The 24,770-nt window shown below is 37.9% G+C and overlaps 1 protein-coding gene across 2 annotated transcripts; it reads right to left on the bottom strand.

Moving 5' to 3' along the window:
* Positions 1-520: 520 nt before the first annotated feature.
* Positions 521-24,625, bottom strand: ptprnb (protein tyrosine phosphatase receptor type Nb). 2 transcript variants are annotated; one of them, XM_084128468.1, is made up of 23 exons: positions 24,393-24,611; positions 22,129-22,179; positions 21,257-21,367; positions 20,396-20,501; positions 20,185-20,311; positions 19,716-20,055; positions 19,476-19,613; positions 19,318-19,352; positions 18,190-18,479; positions 17,864-17,950; positions 16,821-16,900; positions 15,658-15,722; positions 13,829-14,038; positions 13,293-13,544; positions 7,847-7,994; positions 7,519-7,592; positions 7,005-7,082; positions 6,233-6,352; positions 5,964-6,130; positions 3,219-3,272; positions 2,333-2,397; positions 2,157-2,230; positions 521-1,913 (listed from the first exon to the last, which is right to left on the bottom strand). In XM_084128468.1, exons 1-23 carry the CDS (start codon positions 24,466-24,468, stop codon positions 1,842-1,844), a joined length of 2,820 nt encoding a protein of 939 aa, XP_083984594.1. In that variant the 5' UTR covers positions 24,469-24,611; the 3' UTR covers positions 521-1,841. The 2 variants fall into 2 exon arrangements, with proteins under 2 accessions (XP_083984594.1, XP_083984595.1); XM_084128469.1 differs by lacking the exon at positions 17,864-17,950 and having other exon boundaries at positions 24,393-24,625.
* Between the last annotated feature and the right edge of the window lie 145 nt (positions 24,626-24,770).

The following is a 24,770-nucleotide window of genomic DNA, read 5'->3' on the forward strand; positions in this document are numbered from 1 at the left end:
TAAATAAATACATGTAAAAATACAGAAATAGCCGTTTATATTACCAAAATGTATTTATTTTCACTATTATTTCTGCATTTATTTATTTATTTCTACTTTTATTTATTTATTTTTCGTTCTGTCATTTTTAGTCCTTCATATGAGAGGGCCTTTACATTTGCCAAAAATGTAACTTTTTTTATATATATATAAAAAGAAACAAGCCCGGGCCAGCCCAGCAAAAATTACGCAAAAGTAATGCCACACAATACTTTCAATAAAAAGTAACGCAATTATTACTTTTTAGATAGTAACAATATCGTAAAGCATTGCTTTTAAAAGTAATTTTCCCCAACACTGCTAAAATTCAACTAGCGGGATATAATAAAGCAATGAGACTCCTTTCTGTCAAAAATTAGGTTTTGGGTCAGCTATTTTTTATGTTTAATATATAACTGCATTTGTTTTTATGTATCAGATATGCACAAGCAAACAGTTCAATATATCAAAAATAATAAAACACTGAATAAAAAGACACATATACACAGTGATGCTCTGCATCACTTCACAAACAAGTTTTATTAGTCATCACAAGATACAAAATATATACTTTTTTAAATTCTTTTTTTTTTTTTTTACTGATTTGCCAGAGGAATAGAACAATTAAGCTGATCACAATAACCATAAAGTAGAGATATTTTGACCAAGGAGGAAAAGAGGGAATTCGATCACTGTCTTCAACATAATACCGCAACAGATCAGCATGTTCTTCAAAATCTAATCTGAAATTCAACATATCTTCCACTTCAAGTTCCTGCTGTCACATGAGCATTTGGTAGCGTTCTCATTGAAACTAAGTGTGATGGATTCCCATAGGAAACTAAAGAAATGTGGAGGGACGGAATGGAAATGGATTATTATTTTTTTTATAAATGAACATGCAAGGGGACGTTTAAAATTCTGAGGGCACATGTTAGCATTGAATGTGTTAAATATGTTGAACATGAGACTACAGCAAAGCTCACCCTCATGACAATTGTTTTCCCCGCCCCCTACCACCCCAGTAGACAAGACTATTGTGAAACTCACATAACACTGAAGAAGTGTACGTAACAGGACTAAGTCATCACCATGGTGAAACTGAGGGCAGCATAAAAGAGAGAGCGCAAACACGGAGAAACGGACTTCCCTTTAGATAATTACATTTTTGTTACCAAGAGTGAAGGCAAGGAAGAAATCAGATCTTGAAGAGCATAAATATAGGTCCAAGTATATATATTTTTTGTGAGTATTCATTTAAAGGAGATTTGATATTACATGCTGTAGGAAGGCAATTTTGGAGAACTAGTTGGGATAATGTGGTTTTGAGTGTTTATGTGCAGTAAATCAGAAGTAATAATTAGGGATGCCACAGAGTAATTTTGTAGGCAAGTACTCTTACATTAAAAACAAGTAATCATTACTACGTAAAAAAAAAAAAAATTCACAAACATAAGTCTAAATCAACTTTACAATGGTTTCACAAGATAATAAGCTATGCCTTTGGAAATCAAGACTCTAACAAGAACCATGAAGACTGATATATTGCACACTTAGATCTCTCACCCTCTTCATCATGTATCCAGAGTGCCACCCAATGCACTTACCGTAGAAATAACGATTTAAGTGAAGGCAAAGGAAAATCAATTTGCGAGTAGTTTGTGTAGAGTTTTACTAGTTAGTTGTAGAACGAGTACTTGATTAGTTGATTACTTGTGCACATCCCTAATACTAACCTCAGTGGCCACATAAGGCATGTATGCACACATGCATGTAATCTGTGAGTGTGTATGTGTGTGTCTGCTCAGTCATGGGCATTCGTTTCACTGGGGTAGAGCTTTGAGAATAGCATTAACCTCTTCAGCAACAGCGGTCAGTGCAAACTCAAACTGATCCTGAGGAGAGAGAAAAGCATAGATCAGCGTTTATATTTTACGATCCACTACTCCATCCGTCAAACTCTCCTTTAATAACACCATCAGCGGCAATGAAAATGATATATAGCAGTTACTGCAACTGAGGAGAACAAGAGAGGCTGCTGATACTATGGTGTTTTATGGGTACAATAGTGCTTTTATTTCTCAGTTGGGGCTCTGTGGTGTTACTGAGCACAGCTCTGCTGTTCTGTCCTTCATTACCTTGGTGCGCACCATTCCTGGCCTCTGGTCTCGAATGTGTTCCAGGGTTGCGGCAATATCGATCTCCTTTACTCCTGTGTTAAAAAACAACAACAAACTTTATTAAGCATCTTCAGTATGACTTTCCTAAACACTGATTTCTTCACAAGCTTTACTAGTTTGTATCATGTTCTGACCTTTAGCCATGCGGTTCAGGACCATGTCGATCAGGATGTATGTTCCAGTCCGGCCTGTACCATCACTGCACAGAAGGGCGATACTGTGAGCAATACACTCTAAAAAAATCTAATGTGCCATTTGTGAACATACAATTCACAATGCAATACTTGATCTCCACAAGAATACTGGGTGTATTTCAAAACACCTTCTAATAAAATGTTTGGCAGTCTTAGCATCTCTTAAGGGGGTGGTTGATTATGCGAATTATGATTTCGCTTTTCTAACTTTAGTTAGTGTGTAATGTTGCTGTTTGAGCATAAACAACATCTGCAAAGTTACGACCCTCAAAGTTACCCCTTACATTTACATAAACCCCGCCCTCGGAACACGATTTATAGATTATCAAGACAGAATATGCTAATCAATGACTAGAAGATAACTACACATAAGCTACATAAATTCATCAACCATTCAGAAATGTTGTCTACAAGTTGTCACTTCTTCGTGAGTCTCTCTATCTTTGTCTGACTCCGGTTTGAACATAAAAGGCTAAAAGCTTTTGAAATTTTCAGTGCATGTCTGTGTGAGTGGAAGCTGTTGAAGCTCCGCCCTCTGTGCCAGGAGCAGCAACTCATTTGCATTTAAAGGGACACACACAAAAATGGTGCGTTTTTGCTCACCCTCAAAAAGTGACAATTTTAACATGCCATATTAAAATATCTGTGGGGTATTTTTAGCTAAAACTTCACATATACACTCTGTGGACATCACAGACTTATTTTACATCTTGTGAAAAGGGCATTATACCACGCCTTTAAAAAAAGAAAAATCTCTAAAAGGAGACGAACTACACTTTTTTATAAAAACGTTTAATTCCTCAAACGCGCCAATGTGTTAAAATACCTGCAGTGCACGATGATGGGGCAGGAGCGTCCACGGTAGCACTTGTTGACTTTCCTGAAGGGCAGAAAGAAAGATTTCCTGAAGGAAATACAACTTACAAAGCAGCAAAAAATTGGTTTTAAGTTAGATTAGCTCTGGTTCTGAGTAAATGAAATAACGACTATAAGTTGCAATGGCATTGCTTTCTGTCAGATGTTCACAAGAATGCATACGACAGTGTAAAGGAGTATGCAGTACAAAAGTATGTAATATGTACCGTAATTAAATGCCAGAAAAGCAATCCAAATCCATTATCCAAATATTACGATGTTGAATAACAATCATTCTATTAATGTAAGTCAGTTTCTTAAATGTCTATAAAAACTGTATAGAACTGTATTCAACGGTTTGGGCTTAGTAAGATTTTTAATGGTTTTGAAAGAAGTCAATTATGCTCACTGAGGCTGCATTTATTTGCATATTATTACAATTTAAAACAACTGTTTTCTATTTTAATATATTTGTAATTTATTCCTCTGATGGCAAAGCTGAATTTTCAACATCATTACTCCAGTCTTCAGTGTCACATGATGCTCCAGAAGTCATTCTAATATGCTGATTTAGTGCTTAAGAAACATTTAGTACTAATTATCATATATGTATAATTATAACATTTATTATATTATTATTAATTTTGTAAAAAGTTTTGATACTTAATATTTGGTATAAACAGTGATATTGTTTTTCAGGATTCTTTGAAGAATAGTTCAAAGTTCAAATTTATTTGTATAGCACATTTAAAAACAACCACAGTTGACCAAAATAGCTTGGTTTCTATTCTAAGATGAATAGAAAGTTTATTAATTAAATTATTTTTTATTATTTTTAACAATGTAAAAGTCTTTACTGTGACTACTGTGTGATCAATTTAATGCATGCTTGCTGAATAAAAGTTAAATCATTATTAAAAATATTCCTTACCTCAAACCTTGAAAGGTAGTGTGCATATATAATGTAATGATTAATCATTTTAATCATTTAACATTTTAACATACAGAACATTTTTGAAGTTTAAAAAAATACAACAAATAAGTATAAATATGTTGCTCTGTGTAATTTGTTGTGCTTATACGATGATTGTGATTTGTTCTTTGTTAAAGTGTATATATATATATATATATATATATATATATAGACTTCAGATGTCCCAAAAAACCTTGAGCATTTATGTTTTTAATTTTACTCATCAGTGAAATTTTTGAAAATAAGGCAGTTCAATAATCTTCACATAATAACCTTTTAATTGCCATTAAAGTGAAATTACTGAACCAAAACATAGGAGCCTGATTAAAAAAAAATGTCAGACCGACTTAGAGGTTTTTGCAAGTCTTCATATATATTGTATCATATTTAGTGTTTAGATTAATATTATGATGATTGTGAATTGTATTGATGATGATGGCGAATGTTTGGATTTCGATATGGTTAAGCTTTATAATTTAATAAAAAACGAAAAGAAAACAGAAATATGTTCCACTGGGTATTATTCATTTTAGTGTTTATAATAATATGATGATTGTGATTTGTATTGATGACGAAGAGTGTCTGGATTTTGATTAATTTTCTCAGTGGCAGGAAAAAAAACAGATAGCAAAGCACAACATAAGATTAATTTAATCTACAGAGCAAATTTTTTATTGTGTCTGGACTGGAATATATGTAGCCATTTTAGATGGAATAATTGCAGACTTTGGTGGAGAACAAAAATTAATAAAGATGAGAGGAATTTCAACACAGTGGTCGCCTTGCAAGAACTGTAAAATCGAGGCTAATGTAGAGTGGAGACCCACAGAGATCAGAGGAAAACATCAGGACCACTGCACAGCAGAGAGCCAGAAAGATCAAAAAGAGGAGTGTTATACCAGTCAAGAGTGGTAAGAAACAAGCAACATCAACCCCAAACATCAAAAAGCATGTAATGTAAGGACGTGTTGGAGAAAGGAGAGACACAGAAAAGGAAATGAAAAGAGACTAAGATGAAAAGGTCGACAGAGAACGTGGAGGGGGAGTTAGGCGATGGAGCGTTTCATCAGCGTTGCTGCAGCCACACCTGTCTGTGCTCATTTTTGTGACTATGCAACTGGAACCAGACTACTAGCTGCAAACCACAAAAATGACACAGACAGCTGTGCAATACCTCGCTACTGCGCTCCATCGCTCTCAGAAAGAGACTGACAGAGGTCGAGAGGATAAAAGAGACTGAAGTGAATGGAGGGAATAAGAGTATAGCGTGATGGAATGATATCATGGCAGCTGGGAGAAAAGAGAGAGCAAATGGAGAACATGACGTCAAACTGACATATACATAAATTCACACAGAGCTGTCATGGTTTTGGCTGTAATGTCATTTCTAACTATTACTTGTCTTTCTGTATGAAAGTTATAGCGTACACTTAAACTAACACCTTAAGAATTCAGTTGTTGTTATTAAGAATTAATAACAACAACTGAAAAGCTGTAAAATGACATGAATAAAAATATTTATAATATCACCTATCCCACCTTAGTATATAATTAGAGTAAAACAAATAAAATACAAATAGAATTTGAATAATAATGATGGTTCTTCTTATTTTATAGCATTTTATAATATTATGATGTTATTGCCATTAGAGTAAATAATCACAATCAGGCAATAATTAAGCCTTCATACATGTGTAAGTAATGTATTTACACATTAAGTATTTTTGTGAGCATGTGTAGTACCTGCGGAAGTCCAGCAGAGGGCGTGTGGAGGTGGGTATTCCCTGTGCGGGCCAGCTCAGGAAGTGGAACTGAGTGAGGGTTCGAGTTTCCTGGGTTTGGACGTTCTTCAGGTAGAAACTACGCACCAGGAAGTCATTACACCAGATATGCTCAGACACCAGGTTCACCTGAGTGAGATGATTGAAGGGTAACAACATTTGATATAGTTTACACTACATAAAGCAAACAGCTCAAGGCATCTCTTCAGGTTCACAAGTGAAATTACAAACCTCATAAATGTGGTAGAGAGAAGATCCTTCATCGGGCCAGTAGCGATCGCACTGCTTTTCTCCGTCCTCAACCAGAGCCGTCATCATCACTATGACTGTGCATCCGCTCTCCCAAACCATCTGCGCAACATACACGGCTTACAAAACATGCCATTTAAGCTGTATTTACATGAATGCACAGAAAATAAGCAATAATTGATACGTAGAACAGTGTAAAATATACAGAAATACACCATTCAAAAATTTGGCATTAAGATTTTTTCATGTTTTTGAAAGAATTCTCTTATGCTCACTAAAGCTGCAAAATTATATAATTTAAATGTAATATATAATTAATTATATATTCATTTATATTTTAAAGTTTTATTTATTCCTGTGATGGCAAAGCTGAATTTTCAACAGTCATTACTCCAGTCTTCAGTGTCACATGATCCTTCAGAAATCATTCTAATATGCTGATTTGGTGCTCAGATAACATTTCTTATTATTATCAATGTTGAAAACAGTTGTTCTGCTTAATATTTTTATGGCAACCGTGATGCATTATTATTATTATTTATCTGATGAATAGAAAGCTAAAAAAAAAACAGCATTTATGTAGACATCTTTACTGTGACATTTGAACAATTTAATGCATCCTTGCTGAATAAAAGTATATATATAATTTTACTGACCCAAATTTTTTAATGGTAAATGTACATTTCAAGCAACTTGTATTACTTTATATCAAATGATTACAAAGGTCTCACATCCATACACAGATGTGACTGACCTGCCAGAAATCAGAGATGGTGTGTGAGAGAGGTCCTTGGGTGGCAATATAAGCTGGCATCCGGGGGTCATGCTCGATCTAAAGGGTCAATAGTAGACAAAAGGTCAGGGGTCAGTGTTTTAGCCCTTCTTAACCCTGGATCTGCCCATCACCACGACAACAGGCCATTAATGTGATCCGAGGCGCGTGAAGGCTTAATTGATGATCCCTTGCTCTCAACTACAACAGAGCAGCAGGGGATTCCAGACCTAAACATCATGAATGAGATCAATGCAATGTAACCATGGCAACGCTGAGAGGGGGATTCCGAAACCAGCGGCAGCCTTGCACATCTATGAGGAATAAATGGATTATTGCCTTGGTAACAGGAGGAGATGCAAGGAAAGGACTGCTTTCTAGCTTTAGATTTCAGCTACCGAGGAAAGGAAAGAGACAATAATGCAGGCCCTTCAAACTGCACTGAGTCACATGATGAGGTCCAGGGCAAAGAGGACCATCAAGTGCACATACTTACAATGGTGCTGGCGTTGATGTAATCTGTTCTGGAGGGGTTAATCTCAGCCTTCAGCTTCACTCTTGAATGGTCATCTGCATAAAACAATTGACGGTTACACATCTAATCCATTAAAAAGGGTCAATCAGGTTGTGTGAAAAAGAGATGCGTCCTAATTTACGTACTTATGCACTTTTTTATGCCATTTTATAGTATAAATAGTGTGAGTAGTGAGTTCACACTGAACTAACTCATCAGGTACACTTGCAGGCAGGGGGTGGGGGTGGGGTGGGGTGGGGGTGGGGTGGGGTGGGGTGGGGTGTGGTGGGGGCAATGGGGTCGTACTCACAGGGCACAGCATCAGAGCAGCGGTTCTTCTTTATGTTACTTTCACTCTGGGCCACTGAGATGGTGCTGGGTTCAGCCTGGTAGGAGCACAGAGCCTCCCATTCTTTGAGCAAACGGTCTTTATTCTTCAGATGATCCTCCATATATGCCTAGAAAACATGAGAGAGAGAGAGAGAGAGAGAGAGACAGAGAGAGAGAGAGAGAGAGAGAGAGCAAGAGTGAAACACCAGTAAAGACTCCTGATTTCTCAGAAGTGCTGCTCATTCATGTGATACTTAAAAAAAGAAAATTTAGAGAATGCCAGTATACTAACAAAATCAAATCAAAAACACTCTTTGTAAAGCATTATAGTAAATATTTACAAGTCAATATAGTAAATATTAATGTTTATGAACAGCTGCAGGCCAATTCATATACAAAGCGTTAACCAAAGGGAAAGAATGAAAGGCTGTGACACACCAGGGATGAATACTGTAATGATAACTATAAAGTTTTAATAAGTGTTGTAATTCTATGAGAATAGGAAAGTCCACACCATAAAGTAGAGCTGCACGATTTAAACACCCACACAATCTCATTCCTAAATGACAACAATTCTCCTGTATGGAAGTAAAATAATGTCAAATGTTTTTGAAATAAAAAGCCTGTTGAATTGCACTACTTGAAAAAAATAGGCATTGCATTAACCATGCTTGCATTTTAATGCATTGTATTTTTAGGGCTTGCATTTTTATGGGATGAAATTCAGCATGGTTGAATATTTAAGCTTTGAATATTTAAATTAAAAACATTTCAAACACCTTTTCATTATTAAAAATTCAATAATCCATATTTACCTTTCATATTTCACTTCCAAAATATTCAAACTGTTTAAAAATACAACCAATAATATTCAACAGGCAATTTTCGGTCCATTTTATTTCGCTTTGCAAATTCGCTTCCACAAATTCAGTGGTTCAAATTCAACAGTAAATTCAACATTGATGTCCAGGAACTGCAGGAAAAGCAATAGATTACCGAGCATACTCTCCATCTGCTGTTAGTCGACCTCACCAGCAGGTGGTGCAAAAGTGCGTGTTGTTGACGAAGACCAGCAAAATTAGAGCAAGTCATTCATTCATAAAACTCATTTACAGCAATGTAAGTGTATTTGTGATTATTATGACGGCTGTTTTATGTTAAATTCAGTGCCTTCACGGTTACTTTTCCTGGCATCTTTCTCTACCGTGAACGAGATTATAATGTTATTCCCCGATGCGGATGTACAGATCCAATGTTACATTTTTGAGGTTGACATATATTTCTCTTGGTTGTTTAGTTGCCTTAACTTTATATTGTGGCGATGTGCTGCATGCAGGCTATTAGGGTTTCCCTCAATACTTCTGGACATATACAACGCTTAACGTAGATTAATGGACTACAGTGATGTAAAAGACCAAACTCGCAGGCAAGCAGATGGACTCAGAATAACGCGCAAAGCTGAGCGTTTCCCAGTGATAGACTGGCATAAAGATGGCTTGATGTTGGACATTCGCACATTTAGGGACCGTCTCTAAAGTGTATACGACTTTGGTATACACGTTTCTAACTCCGATAGCATTTGAATAGAACGACTTACAGTCATAAAACCAACTGTAAAGTGTTCATGTAGTGTCAGGCATAATGCGCACCCTTTGGATTTTTGATATTTATTCGAATAAATTTAAGTTTGCTATTGAAGTTAGAAACATGTATGCCAATGTTGTATGCAACTTTAGAGACGGTCCCTAAATGTGCAAATGTCCAATGTCAAGCCAATTTTACATTTAGTCATTTAGCAGACGCTTTTATCCAAAGTGATTTACAGTTAAATTAACAATAGGACAACAATATGCAAGTGCTATGACAGTTTAAGCTGATGCAATACACGTAGGCATACTATATATAGTATATCAGTATATGTATATCACCAGTAGGCTTTAGGGTGACCACCTGCTAATAAGCCCAAGGGGGGACAAGGGGTATGTTTCTGAGGGACAATGTGGGACACTGCCTGGCGCGGCGGTGCCCCCACCCCATGGGCAGACTCACTGTGGATAGTGGTTTACCCATTTCTAGCACATACCACCTTACATCATCATGGTATATTAATAATGCCCTATTCCCCTAAACATGTATAATTGCTGATGTATGCTCATGAATAGGCCAACCAATGTGTATTTTTTTCTAAATAAAGATTCATAATATTTTGAACATTCAATGAATTGACAGATGCACTTCCACTTACGATTTAGGCTACTATTTAATTTAATTTATTTTTCATTACAATTTATTCACTTTAAATAAATTATAATATAAAATTATAGGATTAACAGGAATTGTAGTTGTTCAACACCACAGGAACAGTTAAAAAAAAAGTATTTTCAAAAAAAAAATACGATTGACATCGTATTCCCCTCCATGTCCGATTGAGAAGGACGTTTTGCAAAGGTCACAAAAAGCCCTCTCGGTATCCCCCTCAACACCTTTCAGGCACAAATATTCATTTTCCCAGTCTTTCTTGAACCCACACCTTCTCTTTTTAATTGATGATGGCGGTGCCTCTCAGACAGTCTCTTTCTCCATTTTTCGAATTGGAAAGCGCGCATCTAAAAGTTCCTTCAGTGTGTCTGGTATGCGCGTGCGTGCGCTGTCATGACAACAACGAAAAAGTTGACAACAGTCAGCAGTTCAACTGAGGGGTGGGTGTGGCAACAATAGCGTGCTGAACTGTCAAGTAATGTTCGTTTGGCTGCCTGGGGCTCGAGGATATAGAGCGACCAACTTTTTTTTTTTGAGCAAGCATGGATTATGCGTGACACGGTCTCAATTTGCGGGACGCATGAATTGGGCTTCAAACGCTGTGCGCGCACGCGCTACGCGGGACGGGTGGTCACCCTAGTAGGCTTATATGTATCGCCAGTATATCACGAAACGCTCAGCATGAAACTTTGCGCGTCAAGTTCATATTCTGAGTCCATGCTTGCCTGTAGCCTATATAGTAGCCTACAGCCTACTTCCTCAATAAGGTGCAAGATTGATCTTTCATATCACTGTATTAGTACATTAAGCTACGTTAAGCGTTTTGTCCCAACTGAAGGGGAATCCTTGAGTATGAGGTATTGAGGGAAACCGATTATAATCCTGTTCATGGTAGAGAAAGCTGATGACATGTAGAATACACAGGGAAAGTAACAATGAAGTTATTGAATGAAACATAAACACAGCTTTTGTGTGTTTATCATCTTTTCCGCACATACTGACACAGATAATCATTTCCATTTTATGAATGAATGTCTTCGTCAACAACAAGCGCTTTTGCACCATCTGATGGTGAGGTTGACTAACAGCAGATGGAGAGTATGCTCGGTAATCTATTGCTTTTCCTGCAGTTCCTGGACGTCAATGTTGAATTTACTGTCGAATTTGAACCACTGAATTTGTGGAAGCGAATTTTGCAAAGCGAAATAAAATGGCCGAAAATTGCCTGTTGAATATTATTGGTTGTATTTTTAAACAGTTTGAATATTTTGGAAGTGAAATATGAAAGGTGAATATGGATTATTGAATTTTTAATAATGAAAAGGTGTTTGAAATGTTTTTAATTGAAATATTCACAGCTTAAATATTCAACCATGTTGAATTTCAGCCCATAAAAATGCAAGCCCTAAAAATACAATGCATTAAAATGCAAGCATGGTTAATACAATGCCTATTTTTTTTCAAGTAGTGCAATTCAATAGGATTTTTATTTCAAAAACATTTGACATTATTTTACTTCCATACTCCTGTCTCTACTAAAATCACACCGGAACATTCAGATCTGCGTTGGCGCTGCCACTGACCTGGAGAAAGAAGTTGTCATGCATAGGTACTGAACAGCTTCACAACCAAAGTATCATTATTTCTGTGTTACAAACAGGGTTTGAAATTAACAGCCGCCAACCCGCCTAATGCGGGTAAAGACTGGCAGGTAACGCTGTCAAATCACTAGCCAATTTGGCAAGTTATTTATTATGTTTACTCACTTTGCTGGGGAAGTTTGTGTAAGCCAAATCTGCGTAGATTTAGCGCAAATACTCAACTTGTGAATCATCATGATATATTAAATACAGCGTATTGCGCAAAATCTGCGCATATCTGGCTTAATTGAACATGCCCGTCACTATAGCGGTGCGCTTGTTAATTTGCATTGAAGTAATAGCAACGATTAAAAAGCATTTGGTTAAAGGTACACTATGCAGTTTCCGTTTTTCTCAAACAGCGACCCCTAGAGTGGAGTACTTGTATTTAACGTTACTGTCGTAAATACCACTCACGCAGAGCCCTCTCTGCACTCTTCCGACCACGCTTTCTTCGTCGACTCTGCCATGATTCACGTCTGAAATGCATGCTAGTGTCTTCCATAGAGGCTGCTTCATATGTTGTTGATGTATGTGACGTCGTGCCGTAAAGCAAGTCGTGATTCTTGCGAGATTTGTCGGGGCGCCACCTCTCAAACTTGCATTGCTGGTTATGCCAGCGGTGCCCACCCCCCCCCCTGCTTTGCTATCGGGATGATTCGCCCTACTACGAGTTCGTTTACCATCGAAATGACTTCGAAGCTGTTATATTAAGGTAAAAATCTTGCATAGTGTGCCTTTAACAAAAAAGTAATTGTTATTTTCCAACATCCTACATGTTCTTTGTACTGTATTGATCTGGCCACCTAAAACACATTTTTTTGGTGAAAAGGATGAGGATGAAAGAGGAAGGGAGGAGATGACTGGATTTCATACATTCATTTCTTGTTCAAACAAAATCCTAAATTTATAATATAAGCTGTGACGCAGTTAATCTGTTTTTTTTTCTCTCTCTCTTTTTTTTTGTGTGTGTGGGGGGGAGGGGGGAATGGGGGCTAGTAGAAGTTCTGAATGGCAGGTAACAAATTGACCGGTGAGTGAAAAAGTATTTAAATGTATTCAAATGATAGCAGAAAGTAACCCCTTTTGAAAGTAACTTGGTGCTTCATTTCGAATTAATTTTGAAATATTGTTTAGAACAGATAGTATGCGAATTGGGATGTAGCAACTTATTCATCCAGCAATAAAACAAGTGAAGTATTTATGAACGAGTCATTGAATCATTCATTCAAACCGATAGTTTTTGAAAATAATTTATTAAAATTAATTAAACGCTTTTTAAATAAACAGCAGCCATTAACATTCTGTCAGAACCTCTAGTAAATTACTTGTTATTTTGTTTAGTTGTCTGTTCAGAATCGTTGGAAATCGCGATCTCTATGAAACAAAAAAAATTATTCTCAATTTATCCACAATCGTGCAGCTCTACCAAATAGTTATCGTTCTTGGTGTGAACGGGCCTTAATTGTTTACACTCGAAGTGAATTACATTTTTTGTGTCGGTAAATAGGGGTATAGTGTGTCTACCAGTATCATGTGCCCAGTGGAGATATCCATGTTAGACTGTGCTGGCTCCTCACACCAGGAGGGGGTGCTGCTATGTGAACTAGGGCTTGGCTGAGGTGCATCACTGAACTGTGACGACACGCTACTGACTCGTGACGTATCCGTTCCTCCACCACCACCTCCTCCTCCTGCACCGGCACCCCCTGCAGCTCCGACTCCGCAGTCCTGCCTGCCCATAGAGGACTTAGCAGCCATGTGCTGCCGACAAAGATCCTGAAAAATTAAGAAAATCAGAGAATGTGAGAGAAAGAAACAGAGAATTAGCTATTACTGACAAATTGCAGCACATGCTGCATATGAAATTCAGACAGTAAATGAATATCAACGCTAATCAAATTACTCTGGTTTGCTTCTGTTCAAATCAAATAGCCTAAATCTGATCACATTAGTGTCAGATAATAACATGCCATCACAGCCAAAGCCACTAAATTAGCTTGAATTCAGAGATTTTATTGCAGAGATATGATGCAGTACGCATTTCAAACACTCCTTCCGACCTGGTACTCATAATGCGTCACATTTCCTGCTTCAGGTCCTAGTCCCAGTTTCCCTGAGGCCAACTGGCGGGCATGGGTGCGCAAGCAGGCGATGGTCAACGCCCCCACCAGGAGTCCACCCACACAAGCCACACCCACAAACATGAGGAACACCCACTGGGTGTTGTCACGTACACGTGTTGCCACTGGCAACGCATGGCCATCGTTCTTCTGCAATGACGGAGAGAAGGAAACAGATGAAAACAAATATATGAATCACAAATCATTTATACATCCCATACTTAATGTTGTGTTACCATAGTTTGTACTATCCTAGAGAAGCACACATTTTACCCCTGAGAGGAACCATAAAGGACTCTGAAATATTTTAAGATGGAAAAGTGAAGAGGGAGAGAGGGTCCATGAGAAGTATTAAAAAGAGTATTTAAAAACAGGGCTGAACATCCCACCCTGCTGTCTGGAACTATGAGTCAGTGGGCAACATCATAACGTCTGATGCAAGTACCACAGTAGTAATTAACACGACAATAGATATAAAGCAAATAACTGATGAGAGAAACAGAGAGTGGAAGACTATCTAAATTCTTTATTACACCTCATTTCAACACACAAGAATCCCATCATATTCCCTAGTCCTATTTCTCTGCTAGAATGATGCAGACCACACAGGAGCCAGGGCATTACATCATCACTCCTGTGTGCACACCGCACTGACCTTGTCGCCACAGCAACCAACTTTACCTGACATCACTGTCTGTGCTGAGATTCTGAGTGCAAATCATTCTGATTGGTCATTTTTAATGCGCGTTCTTTATTTCAACAAATCACTGAGCACTTCGAGGAAAACAGTTTAACGACTACAGCAGGTTCCTAGATTCAAATAAAACAGTCTTGAGGACCGGGCGGCCAGTAAAGTAACTAATTTATTATTACATTTAACGTACATTTAATTATTTAGCAGACGCTTTTATCCAAAGATTACAAGTCTGATCATAAGCTTTAAACCACTGACTTCGGAGAGTGAGTAAATGAATGCTGGTAAAACCAAGGAGTTAGATAGCGTGTGGTTAAAACGGTCATATTTCATAATTAACGTTTTTAAATATTTTTTTTTCCAGCAACATGTGATCTGTATGAGATTTCTAACCAAGAATCAAGTGAACTGAAACGACAGGTAGGTGGATACGTTAGATAAAAAAGCAGATTTCTTTATAGTTTTACTGCTCCGTATGACCTGCACTTGCACGTGTTTAATTAACATGTTTAATATAATGTAACACGATATTAATACAACGTAACATTTAATCAAGTTTAAGAAGAAGTGCAACTCACCAAAAAATCAATAAACTAATGGAGAATGGAAACCTCACGCGCCCCGTGGTCCGCCGAAGATGAGCAGAAATTTGTACGTGCAATAACCCTAGAGCTCTTCTGCACCGGTTTGACATTTGAATTTCGTCCACTTTTCTTAGGAAGTGAAACGGTTGGTAAGTTTAAGTTCGCGGGAAACGAACAACGGTGACCGAGCTCAGCCCTGGAACAGACATCGTGATGTTTTGCGGGAATGTTGCGCTCTGAGGGGGAGAAGCATTTGGGATGGCAATCGGTCGCGCGCTTAGAGTCGTGAACGCGCCTGACAGTTTGACACGTATGATGTCGTTGTCATAGCAACAAAGCAAATGAGACGGGGCGGGGGTGGGTGTCAGGGGTCTTGTGAGATATTCCCTCCTCAACCATCGAAAGAGACAGAAATCATCGGGAAAGGGATTTTAAAAAAAAAACAGGCTCAAAAGTTAAGACATTGATTCAATGTTTCTGCACATCCTTACCTCCCCAACACCTGCCTGAAGCACCTTTAGACCAGTCTCTGATTCTAGAAGGTTCTTTTGAGCCACTGCATGTGAAAAAAATAAAAATCAATGTAAAGACAGTCACAGACAGCTTATTCTAATGTTTTCTCAACATGGTTTCTTATAAGCTGATACACAGAAGACATTTAAATAGACCTTATTTAGAGCAGCGCCATGACAGGTATGAAAGCGAAGCTGTGAGGGATAGACTTACCATGTTTTCAATGGCATGGGCTGTAAAAAGCTGTATAAAGCTCCTAGATCACTTATACTTTTCCATAGTTCATGTTGTCTGGAGTTTTTTTGTCTACTGAAATTTCTTGGAAATATTTTTTTTGCAGTGTTTCGTAATCCAAAAACACATTAAATAACAGTACAACACACTGAATATCTATCCCTCATAGCCTCGCTTTCATTCCCATTAAAAAAGATGGTGCTGCTGTGAATAAGGTCTATTCACTGTGTGCCAGTCTTTTGTCGTATAAAGCAACGAGTCACAAAAGGTTGTGCATTAGGCTACAGTGATTTTTTAACGCGATTATAAAAGCGCACAGCTTTAAGTAGCTTATTGCTTTAATAATGGTACGTAACTGAAATATGATAAAATACACATAGTTTATGTTCAATAACATTAATCAATAATGTATACACTTGATGCAAATATAGAATTCAACGGATGTGGGTCACGTGACTCATCCAAACAGATTTTTAGTCACCTGGGTCTGTTTGCTTTTAAGGCTAGTGTGCTCCAAAACATTGTCAAAATTCACTTTTTACACACAATTACAATCAGTCCTCTTCCAGAAGCAGGCCAAAAAAACTGATGACTCATGGTGCACTCACTTATTTAGTCAAATCAAATGCTCTCTAGAGTGAGAATGCCCCTCCCCCTAATAACACCAACATCTAGTGGCAAATCATCTTAATGGCTGTAGCATAAAATAAAGGCCATTTTCTATTTAAAAACAAGGACAAGCTCTTCAGAAATACATCAAGATAGGGAAAAAAAACTAAGCCTATCAAGTATTTAGTTTTTACTTTGTGTTATATGAGTTCTGAGCCATTATTATGTATCTCAGAAACACTTCTGTGTGACCAACATCACTAGTCAATAGTCATGAAACATTCTCTTCATTACTCACCGGTCTTTTCGGACACCTCATTTGCTGATAAATTCTGGCTGTTAGGGAGCACCCGGAAAGTGACAGCTGGACCAACCACACTGTGTAGAGCAGAATTTTTAATCACATGCCATTTTCCCATATGACAGGGTTTGAAATAAACTTTTTCACTCACCAGCCAATTAGGCCACTACATTTTTATGTTACAAGCCATTCAGAACTTCAGAAATAAACCAGATTACCAAATTCAAAGCTTAGATTTAAACATATCTTATTAAATCTGATTCTGAATCATTGAATGGCTTCCAGTTTTATAAAAAAATAATGTTTCCGGATACCAAAAAAGAAAAATATCTGTGACTTTTCACATTTTCTAATTTTAAAGATGTATCACGACACACCTCGTCAAACTTCTTTAATCTTTTGTTTCAATAATGTTGGAGGTTCCTCTTAGGGGAAGGGCTCTGGACATAAGGAAAATAGGAACTTCATAGGAAAAAAGTCATCATTTATGAAACATAACCTGTCAAATTAGCTAGTGAGTTGATATGCATTACCTGCCACGATAGATTTTCATCCGCATTTGGTGGGTTGGCAGGTGTTAATTTCAAACCCTGATTATGTTAGATATTGTGATCCAAGCAAAAATGGAAGGACAAGTAGTGAAGCAAATCCACTTTTGAGGTCAGTTCATTCCATTCACTTTTCTCTCTCATTCTTTCCCTCTTAGCCATCCCCCTCTGTCCTCCTAGGACAATGGATCAAGGTTCCAGCTCACCACAGTTTGATTTAGTAAAAAGGGTTGGTGGGATTAGTGTTTGCTTCCTAACCACAGCAACAAACAGCAATCAAGACTGTTTGCTTTAATAAAATAATTATATTAAATAAGTAAAGCATTGTTAGCTAAGTTAAACAGCTTGCTTTTTTATTTCCATATCTTCAGATTGTGTGTTAGTAAATGCCTTTGCAAGTTTGCTAATTAAATCAAGCTTAGGGTTAGTGCCCACCGCATCAAAGCTAATTCTGGGACTCTCCTCAGCTTTTGCTGCTAAACCTAAGCCTACCTGATATTGATGAAAGAGCCAGTGGTGAGATGGATCCTCTCAGCAAGGGTCTTCAGAAGACGAACCCCATCAGACAGACTAAGATGGCTGTAGAGAGACATACACATTCATATGCCCCCACACACAATTTCACAGCACAAACCAACACATAACTCACAAAAACAACACACAAACAGACTCTCCACTGAATATCCAGTTTGACGTGTGCCCTCAGGTCCTTCGGTAGTGTTTTGAAAACAAATACCACATGACTACTTTGCTTTCAGACAAAAGTAACGCCCACATAGACTAGCACTCAGTCCAACAGTCTAAACTGTTAGTTGTACCTTTGATTGGTGACAATGTATCCAAATTCCTCCTTTAACTTGGTTTCATTCTTTCCTGGTTGCACACTCAGGGCTCCCTTTCCAAGTCGTCCTTCCTCTTGTTTAAGAGCTGAAGGCCCTAGTGCACTGGCACCCATTGGGATGGAGTTATCCTGGGAGGTTCCTGGGGACCCGGGGCTCTTATGGGAGGTTTCGGGCCCGGGGTTGAGCGGGGAAGGGAAAGAGGAATTTGTAGCTGGGGCAGAAGCCTTCTCCACCACATGGGTCATCTCCTCCTCTGAAATCTTCATCTGATATAGCACATAAAACATGCCGTGTCAGGAATAGGCTGGAATAAACTCCACAACTTTTTTAAATGTTTAATTTTAAAACAATAGGCATCATATACTTGCTGACTTGGTTACACTGTCACACACTACCAGACATTAAAGTTGTTCGAAACACAACCAAATCAGTCAGAAACACTTGCCTTGTAGCTTGTTCTAAAATTGGATCAAAATATCAAACATGTTTGATATCCTCAAACTGGATGGAATCATAGTCTGATTGTGAAGCTAAAAAATCAGAGTCATCTTACACTACACGGTTTTCTGTGAAATCTGTCATCTGAAATCTGCAGACTTGCTCTGACTTTCGGCAACTAACCTCGACTCATCCTGTAAATCTGAGCAGAAATCTGGGCAAAGGTTGTGTAGTGTATTCCAGCCTAAAACTGACAACAGATAATAATTTGTTCAATTTATGATGTATAGTGCTTATCTTCCTAGTCTTTTCTCTCTTATTCTCTTTAAAATGCCTTTGGGAGGACAACCAAGTAGTGTCTGTTTATTTTGTAACCATGACTATTGATCATAGACGAAAGGTGGAGGAAAGGATATCTTGTTTCAGCAGTATAAAAGCACCTATGTGCAGAGATACAATGTTTGGTAAGAGGCCTAAAAGATAAAAGATTTACAAAACAAATCACACATAATCATGCTCTTGTTTCCCTCATGTTATACATTTATTTTCATAGTATTATGAGTTAACACTTGCTGCCCCCTGTAGGTATATAGCATTAATACTGAGATGAACCCAACCTTGTAACAATACTAAAGCACTTTACAGCACAAACATTTTGATGCTCACCACTTTTGGAGGCACAGAAGAATCCTTTGTTTCAGCTGAATAAAGGAAAACAAGCATTTATGACTTTAAGAGCTCCAACTCCTCGTATATGGTGCGTATATTTTGGAGTTGTATACTGATACTCTATAAAAGTTCCAGTGAAATCTCAGGGTGCTCACGTTTTCTCTGATTGTTTGTCGGTTCGCTTTGCAGGAGTTGAAGAACAGTGAAGAGACGCTCCGTCTCCTCAGGGTTCAGGTGGTTTAGATCAAATCCATGTTGCAGGAGCAGCTCATTCAGGCTCTGTTGAGTGGGTCCTGGAGTCAGAGTTCAGCAGTCATTGGCAAAGCATAAAAGTATATATAACATACAGTATATATATATATATATATATATATAACATTAAAAAACAATCTCACCACTGTGCCCAGGAAACACTCCATACTTCTGAGGACCTTTCTTTTGCTCCTGTTGGCTGTTGATCTTCTCATCTTGGGAAAAGAAGCCCTTGTTATAGTCAAGCGGGAAATCCAGCTCCTGAAAAAAAGACGAGGCAGAGTGAGGCGCTGCCACACGATGGCGTGAGGTCGGCTGTGCAGGCGAGGAAAGGAGGAGAGTCATCAGATCCTGCAGAAGCTGATCATCTTTATCTAAAGACGGAGGAAGTGGAGAATTTCCCTTAATTCGAGAGGAGGCCGGTGGGTACCTGCCCCCATCCACCAGGTTCAAAGAGCGCTCCTCTTCATCTTGGTAACCATACTGTGAGACAAAAAGACATGATGCAGGAATTAAAGAGAAGTAGTTGTAGACATCCATCCAAAGCTACAATGAGCACAATTTAACAAAAGTGCTACAGTATGTGTTTGGTGCTTGTGCAGGTTCTCTCACTCGCTGGTAACCATATGGATCCAAACTCTGCATATGGAGCGAAGACTGAGGTGGATCGACAATCATGTAGTCCATATAAGGCTGCACCAGTTTGGAGTTGAGCTGGTTTGTAGGGCGAATCTGAGGCCTTTTATAATAGAGAGATTAAGAGAAAAATAAATGCAGTGGAAGAAAAGGGAAAGGAAACTGAATATGTGACAAAATTGTATACTCTGTGGATGGGACATTCTTTATCCCAGAAGAAATTGGGATCTTCGGAACTTTGCTAAGTTCTTTCTTAATCACTGATTGGGTGACATCATCCCGCCAAGTTAATCCTGCGAAATAAAAAGTGAAAAATACATCAGCCCAGAGCAACCAAAAAGGTTTGTATTGTTTGTGGGTAAATTACACAATAAGAATGTCCATGATAAAAAAAGGGAAAAATCTAGTCTAAAACATGCGAAATGTTCTTAGAAATGTTCTCATTTCAGTTTAATTCTAAAAATGTCATTTCTTAACCCTCAAACAAAACGTTATAATGTTTTCCTTACACACATCTTTTTTTTTTTTAAATATATTTTAAAGTATATATAATTAAATATATTACAAGTGTCATGAGTAATTAGTTTTAGAGAGTTTCACAGGGTAAGGAGTTACACGGTCCTCTCTATGGCACATCAGAAGATTTTCTTTTTTATTGAATGAGGCTTTTTTATTATGATACCAGGACAGTTGTAGCACCCTGACATCTTTGTTTATCGAAATAAAGAGGTGATTTAAGAGCAAGTTTAAGTTAAACTGCATTTTTTTTAATGTATTTTTGATTAAACCAATAGATCCAGAAAAAAAGGGCATCACTGATACATGTATATTCACACATGTATTCACTTTTGATTCATTTGACCTTGGTTACTGTGGTAACATTTGGACCATTTTCTGTCACATGCTGGTGGATGAATCGTCACTTTGCCCATCGTGTTTGCATTGTGTGGTTTCTATGCCAACCGTCATGTTTTTTGCTAGCTGGAAAAGTGCCAAGAAATTTTAATTCCACTGAAGGAGGATTTTAAAATTTGCATGAGAAACTCACCTTCCTTCATGAGCGTTTGCAGTAATGACTGCAGTCTGTCCAGTAAGACTGCAGTCACCCTGTAGCGAAACCTTTCCTGTCTCTGTGTGAGACACTGACCAAACAGCTCATCTGGAAAACACATATAGAAACCTTACACTATGTCTTAGACAGTGTATAAATATTGACAGTGGTCATGGCCTGTCGGTATCAAACAGCTCACCTAATACATAGATATATATATATATATATATTGTGCAGCTTTCTATTTAATGTATTTACGGTATGACAGCCACAAACATTGCCAAAATATACACTCCAAGGTTTATCTGAGTATCTCTTTGCCTTTTTATATTTTGATTTCTCACCCCTGCTCTTTCTGCTTGTATTAGACATAAACAGAGACTCCAGGAGGGTGAAGTTGTGTGATGTCACAGTTGCCATGGAAATGGTTGAAGAACACTGATTGGGTAAGACCAGGTGATGGTGAAAGTGTGTGTTTACTGTGTAGTCAATGATTTTTTTTTACACACTCAACTGCACAGATCAGCTTTAGCTAAAAGCTACAAAATAGTCAGAGATCAAACCTACACATAATAATCTGTATTTACAGGATTTTTTTTTTTTTTTGTAACAAAATCAGTTTGTCGTGTTTGTCAGCATGACAGGCAATGAAGGCAATTTTATACACATAAAACAAATAAACATGAGGGCAAGACTGATGCATGAAAGCCAAATAAAACATAAAAGACGGAAGGGATGGCACTAGCACTACTATGTAGAGTCAATATTGCACATCTGTTCCAGAGACTCATAGTTATTTATTTTTCATTATTTTCCAGTGATGAGTAACATTATGTAAAACGGAAACTGTTAAATATGGCAGCACTCACCATCCCAGCAAACCTGCCCATTGGAGCACAGGCCTTCATCAAACAGACAACCTTACCAGAAAGAAATGGAGAAAAAGAACAAAGTATGAAAGACTTTTAGGTTAATGTTTTTCTGACATTTGACAAAATAGACCAGCACAGACCATCTCTTCTCATAAGTGAGCAGGTTGTTTCAAGATTTGTACTATAGCTAGCTCACAGCAGCACAAACATCCCAGAGATATATTTACATTAACCAGCACACCTCTGACAATTTCAGCACCATAAGTCAGTTTGTGCAATTGCTTATCAAACACTTTCAATCAATTTAACACCACAGCAGCAAACAGGTTCTGGTTTGGAATAATGACCAGCCACTATAATGGGCATTAGTCAAATTTGCCGGAAGATAAAACAAGCAAGAGTAGCTCTAACTGCCATCTGCATCTCAGTACAAATGTTTCTTAATAGGATTTACAAATAAGAATGGTAAATTACTGAGAGAGAGAAAAACGCAATATCAAGCTCTATAGGACAAGCCAGTGTTTCAAGTTTATTTGAAAGCATATCAGAATATTTTGCACTCTGCCAACCTTCTGTTTCCTCCAGTCCCCTTGTGCTCTCTCAAACATACACACACACACTTGAGAGTTGGGCAGACACACTCGTCATATATAATTGAATCATGAGATGAAAGTTGGTTACATGAGTGGGAGTTCCTGCTCCAGTCTGCTGTACTATATCAAAATAAATGTAAAGTCTTTCTGAGGCTGTATGTGAGGCCAAAGTGTAAGAGATGGGGTGCAGAAGAGGAGAGGAGATAAATCCCCCAAGATTCCTTTCTTAATTTGAAACCCATAATTAGTAGCCTAATTACACATCTCCTATCTATTATGCCACTTTTGTCACATGGAAATCAATATTTATGCTGTTCAGCTTCCACAACAGCTCTCTCATAGATTAATGACACATTCCCATAGAGTTTTGTAGGCTATGCCTCTGCCCTCACAGTGACGGCTGTTATAAGAATGACGTGTGATGGATCGTCAGTGGTGAGTCAGCCTGCAGAAGAGGAGCTAACAGATGCAGTGCACAAGCGAACATACTATCTCTGTGTACGAGACAACCACTCAGACACCCCCCACCCCGCTTACATACGCCCCATCAACTTCAGTTTAATTTGAAGCAATTGTTCCCAAATCGACCCCACTGTGCGCAATTAGAAATGGACTACTTCCGCTGTCCATGGTGCTGAGTTTTACACCACAACAAACAGAATGGCCTCTTAGCAATGGACTATGGTCTTGTGTGAAAGTCGTAAAATGCCTATGAAGGCAGAGGATTGCTCAGATGTTCAAATTATCGCTGCATAAGTGATTAATGCCACTAAATAACCATATTGTACCAGAATAAAAATAGTGTTATTACTGTGAACTATTTTAAACACAGATGTGGCTGTTCGCGTCGTATAAATCGCTAGAAGACTAACAGTAGACTGCGTTGTTGCGGGGATTAATCATGCCTGTATCTCATGCCAGATCGCCAAAATGTTGCCTTTTTTGTCAGAGAATAAGAATATTATACAACATAAGAAAAATAATACAAAATAAGGTATAATAAATAAATATTTTGTACAATTTGCACATACTTAATCTTAATACACAATCTTAAAAGCTTTTTATTCAGTTTCCTACTCGCAATGAACCCCATGATTTTCCTTAATAACACACACAACAAAGTTAGTTTTGTTATCAGTAAATTTACATTAAGACTATTGTGATAAATATATATTTGAAATGTAGCCAAAATTATATAAAATGAATACAACTGTTTTATCATCATCACCTTCAAGATAAGTGAAAACAAGAAGCACTTTTCCCACAATTAAATATATTTTCAAACGCTGCCATTCATCCCACCCGAGACAAGCGTTATCTCTTCGACGTCAACATTACAGCAAGCACAGGATTTTCTTTGTCAAAATTATATTAAATACATGTAACAATTTTACTGATAGCGTTTAGCATGCACGTTCTTGTGCATAACATCGCGCGTTTTTACTAATTCCAAATGCAGCTTTAGATTATAAACGCTTACAATGTGACATTAAAGTACAACAAAAAACTATGAAGGCTATAGTGCACATGCATTTAATGTGTGTGAGTGGGGGGAGGAGATATGCAACCATATTAAAATCTTATATTTAATACAGTTGATTTTCCGCAGTTGAATCATGCATCATTCAGTCAGCTGAAATTAACCTGTGGCTCGTGCTCTTGACGTACCGTATCTATCACCGGTGCCAAGCTGACAGCACGCAGTCGCCAAACAGACCAGCATCCACAGACGCGCCGATTTCATCTTCCCTCGGCTTCTCTCTCCTCGGTCTCCGTTTACACCGACATATTTAGATGACACAGCGATCAATGTGATGTTGCGCGCGTGCCAAACTTCAGAAACACGAGACGTGGGCAAGAGTGCGATAAAGATGAGTGTTTGCGAGAAGCAGCACCAGTGCGCTCCTGAAGGGAGGGGGTGAGAGGGCAGGACAGACTGAAAACCCGGATAGTGGGCACGACAATCAGTACAGTAATGCAGTTATTTTGAGTAATACACAAATTACATCATAATGGCCACTGCTGGTCTGTGGTTTGGACTTCATG

Source organism: Abramis brama (genome assembly GCF_963993115.1).
Source record: "Abramis brama genome assembly, chromosome: 11".
NCBI lineage: Eukaryota > Metazoa > Chordata > Actinopteri > Cypriniformes > Leuciscidae > Abramis > Abramis brama.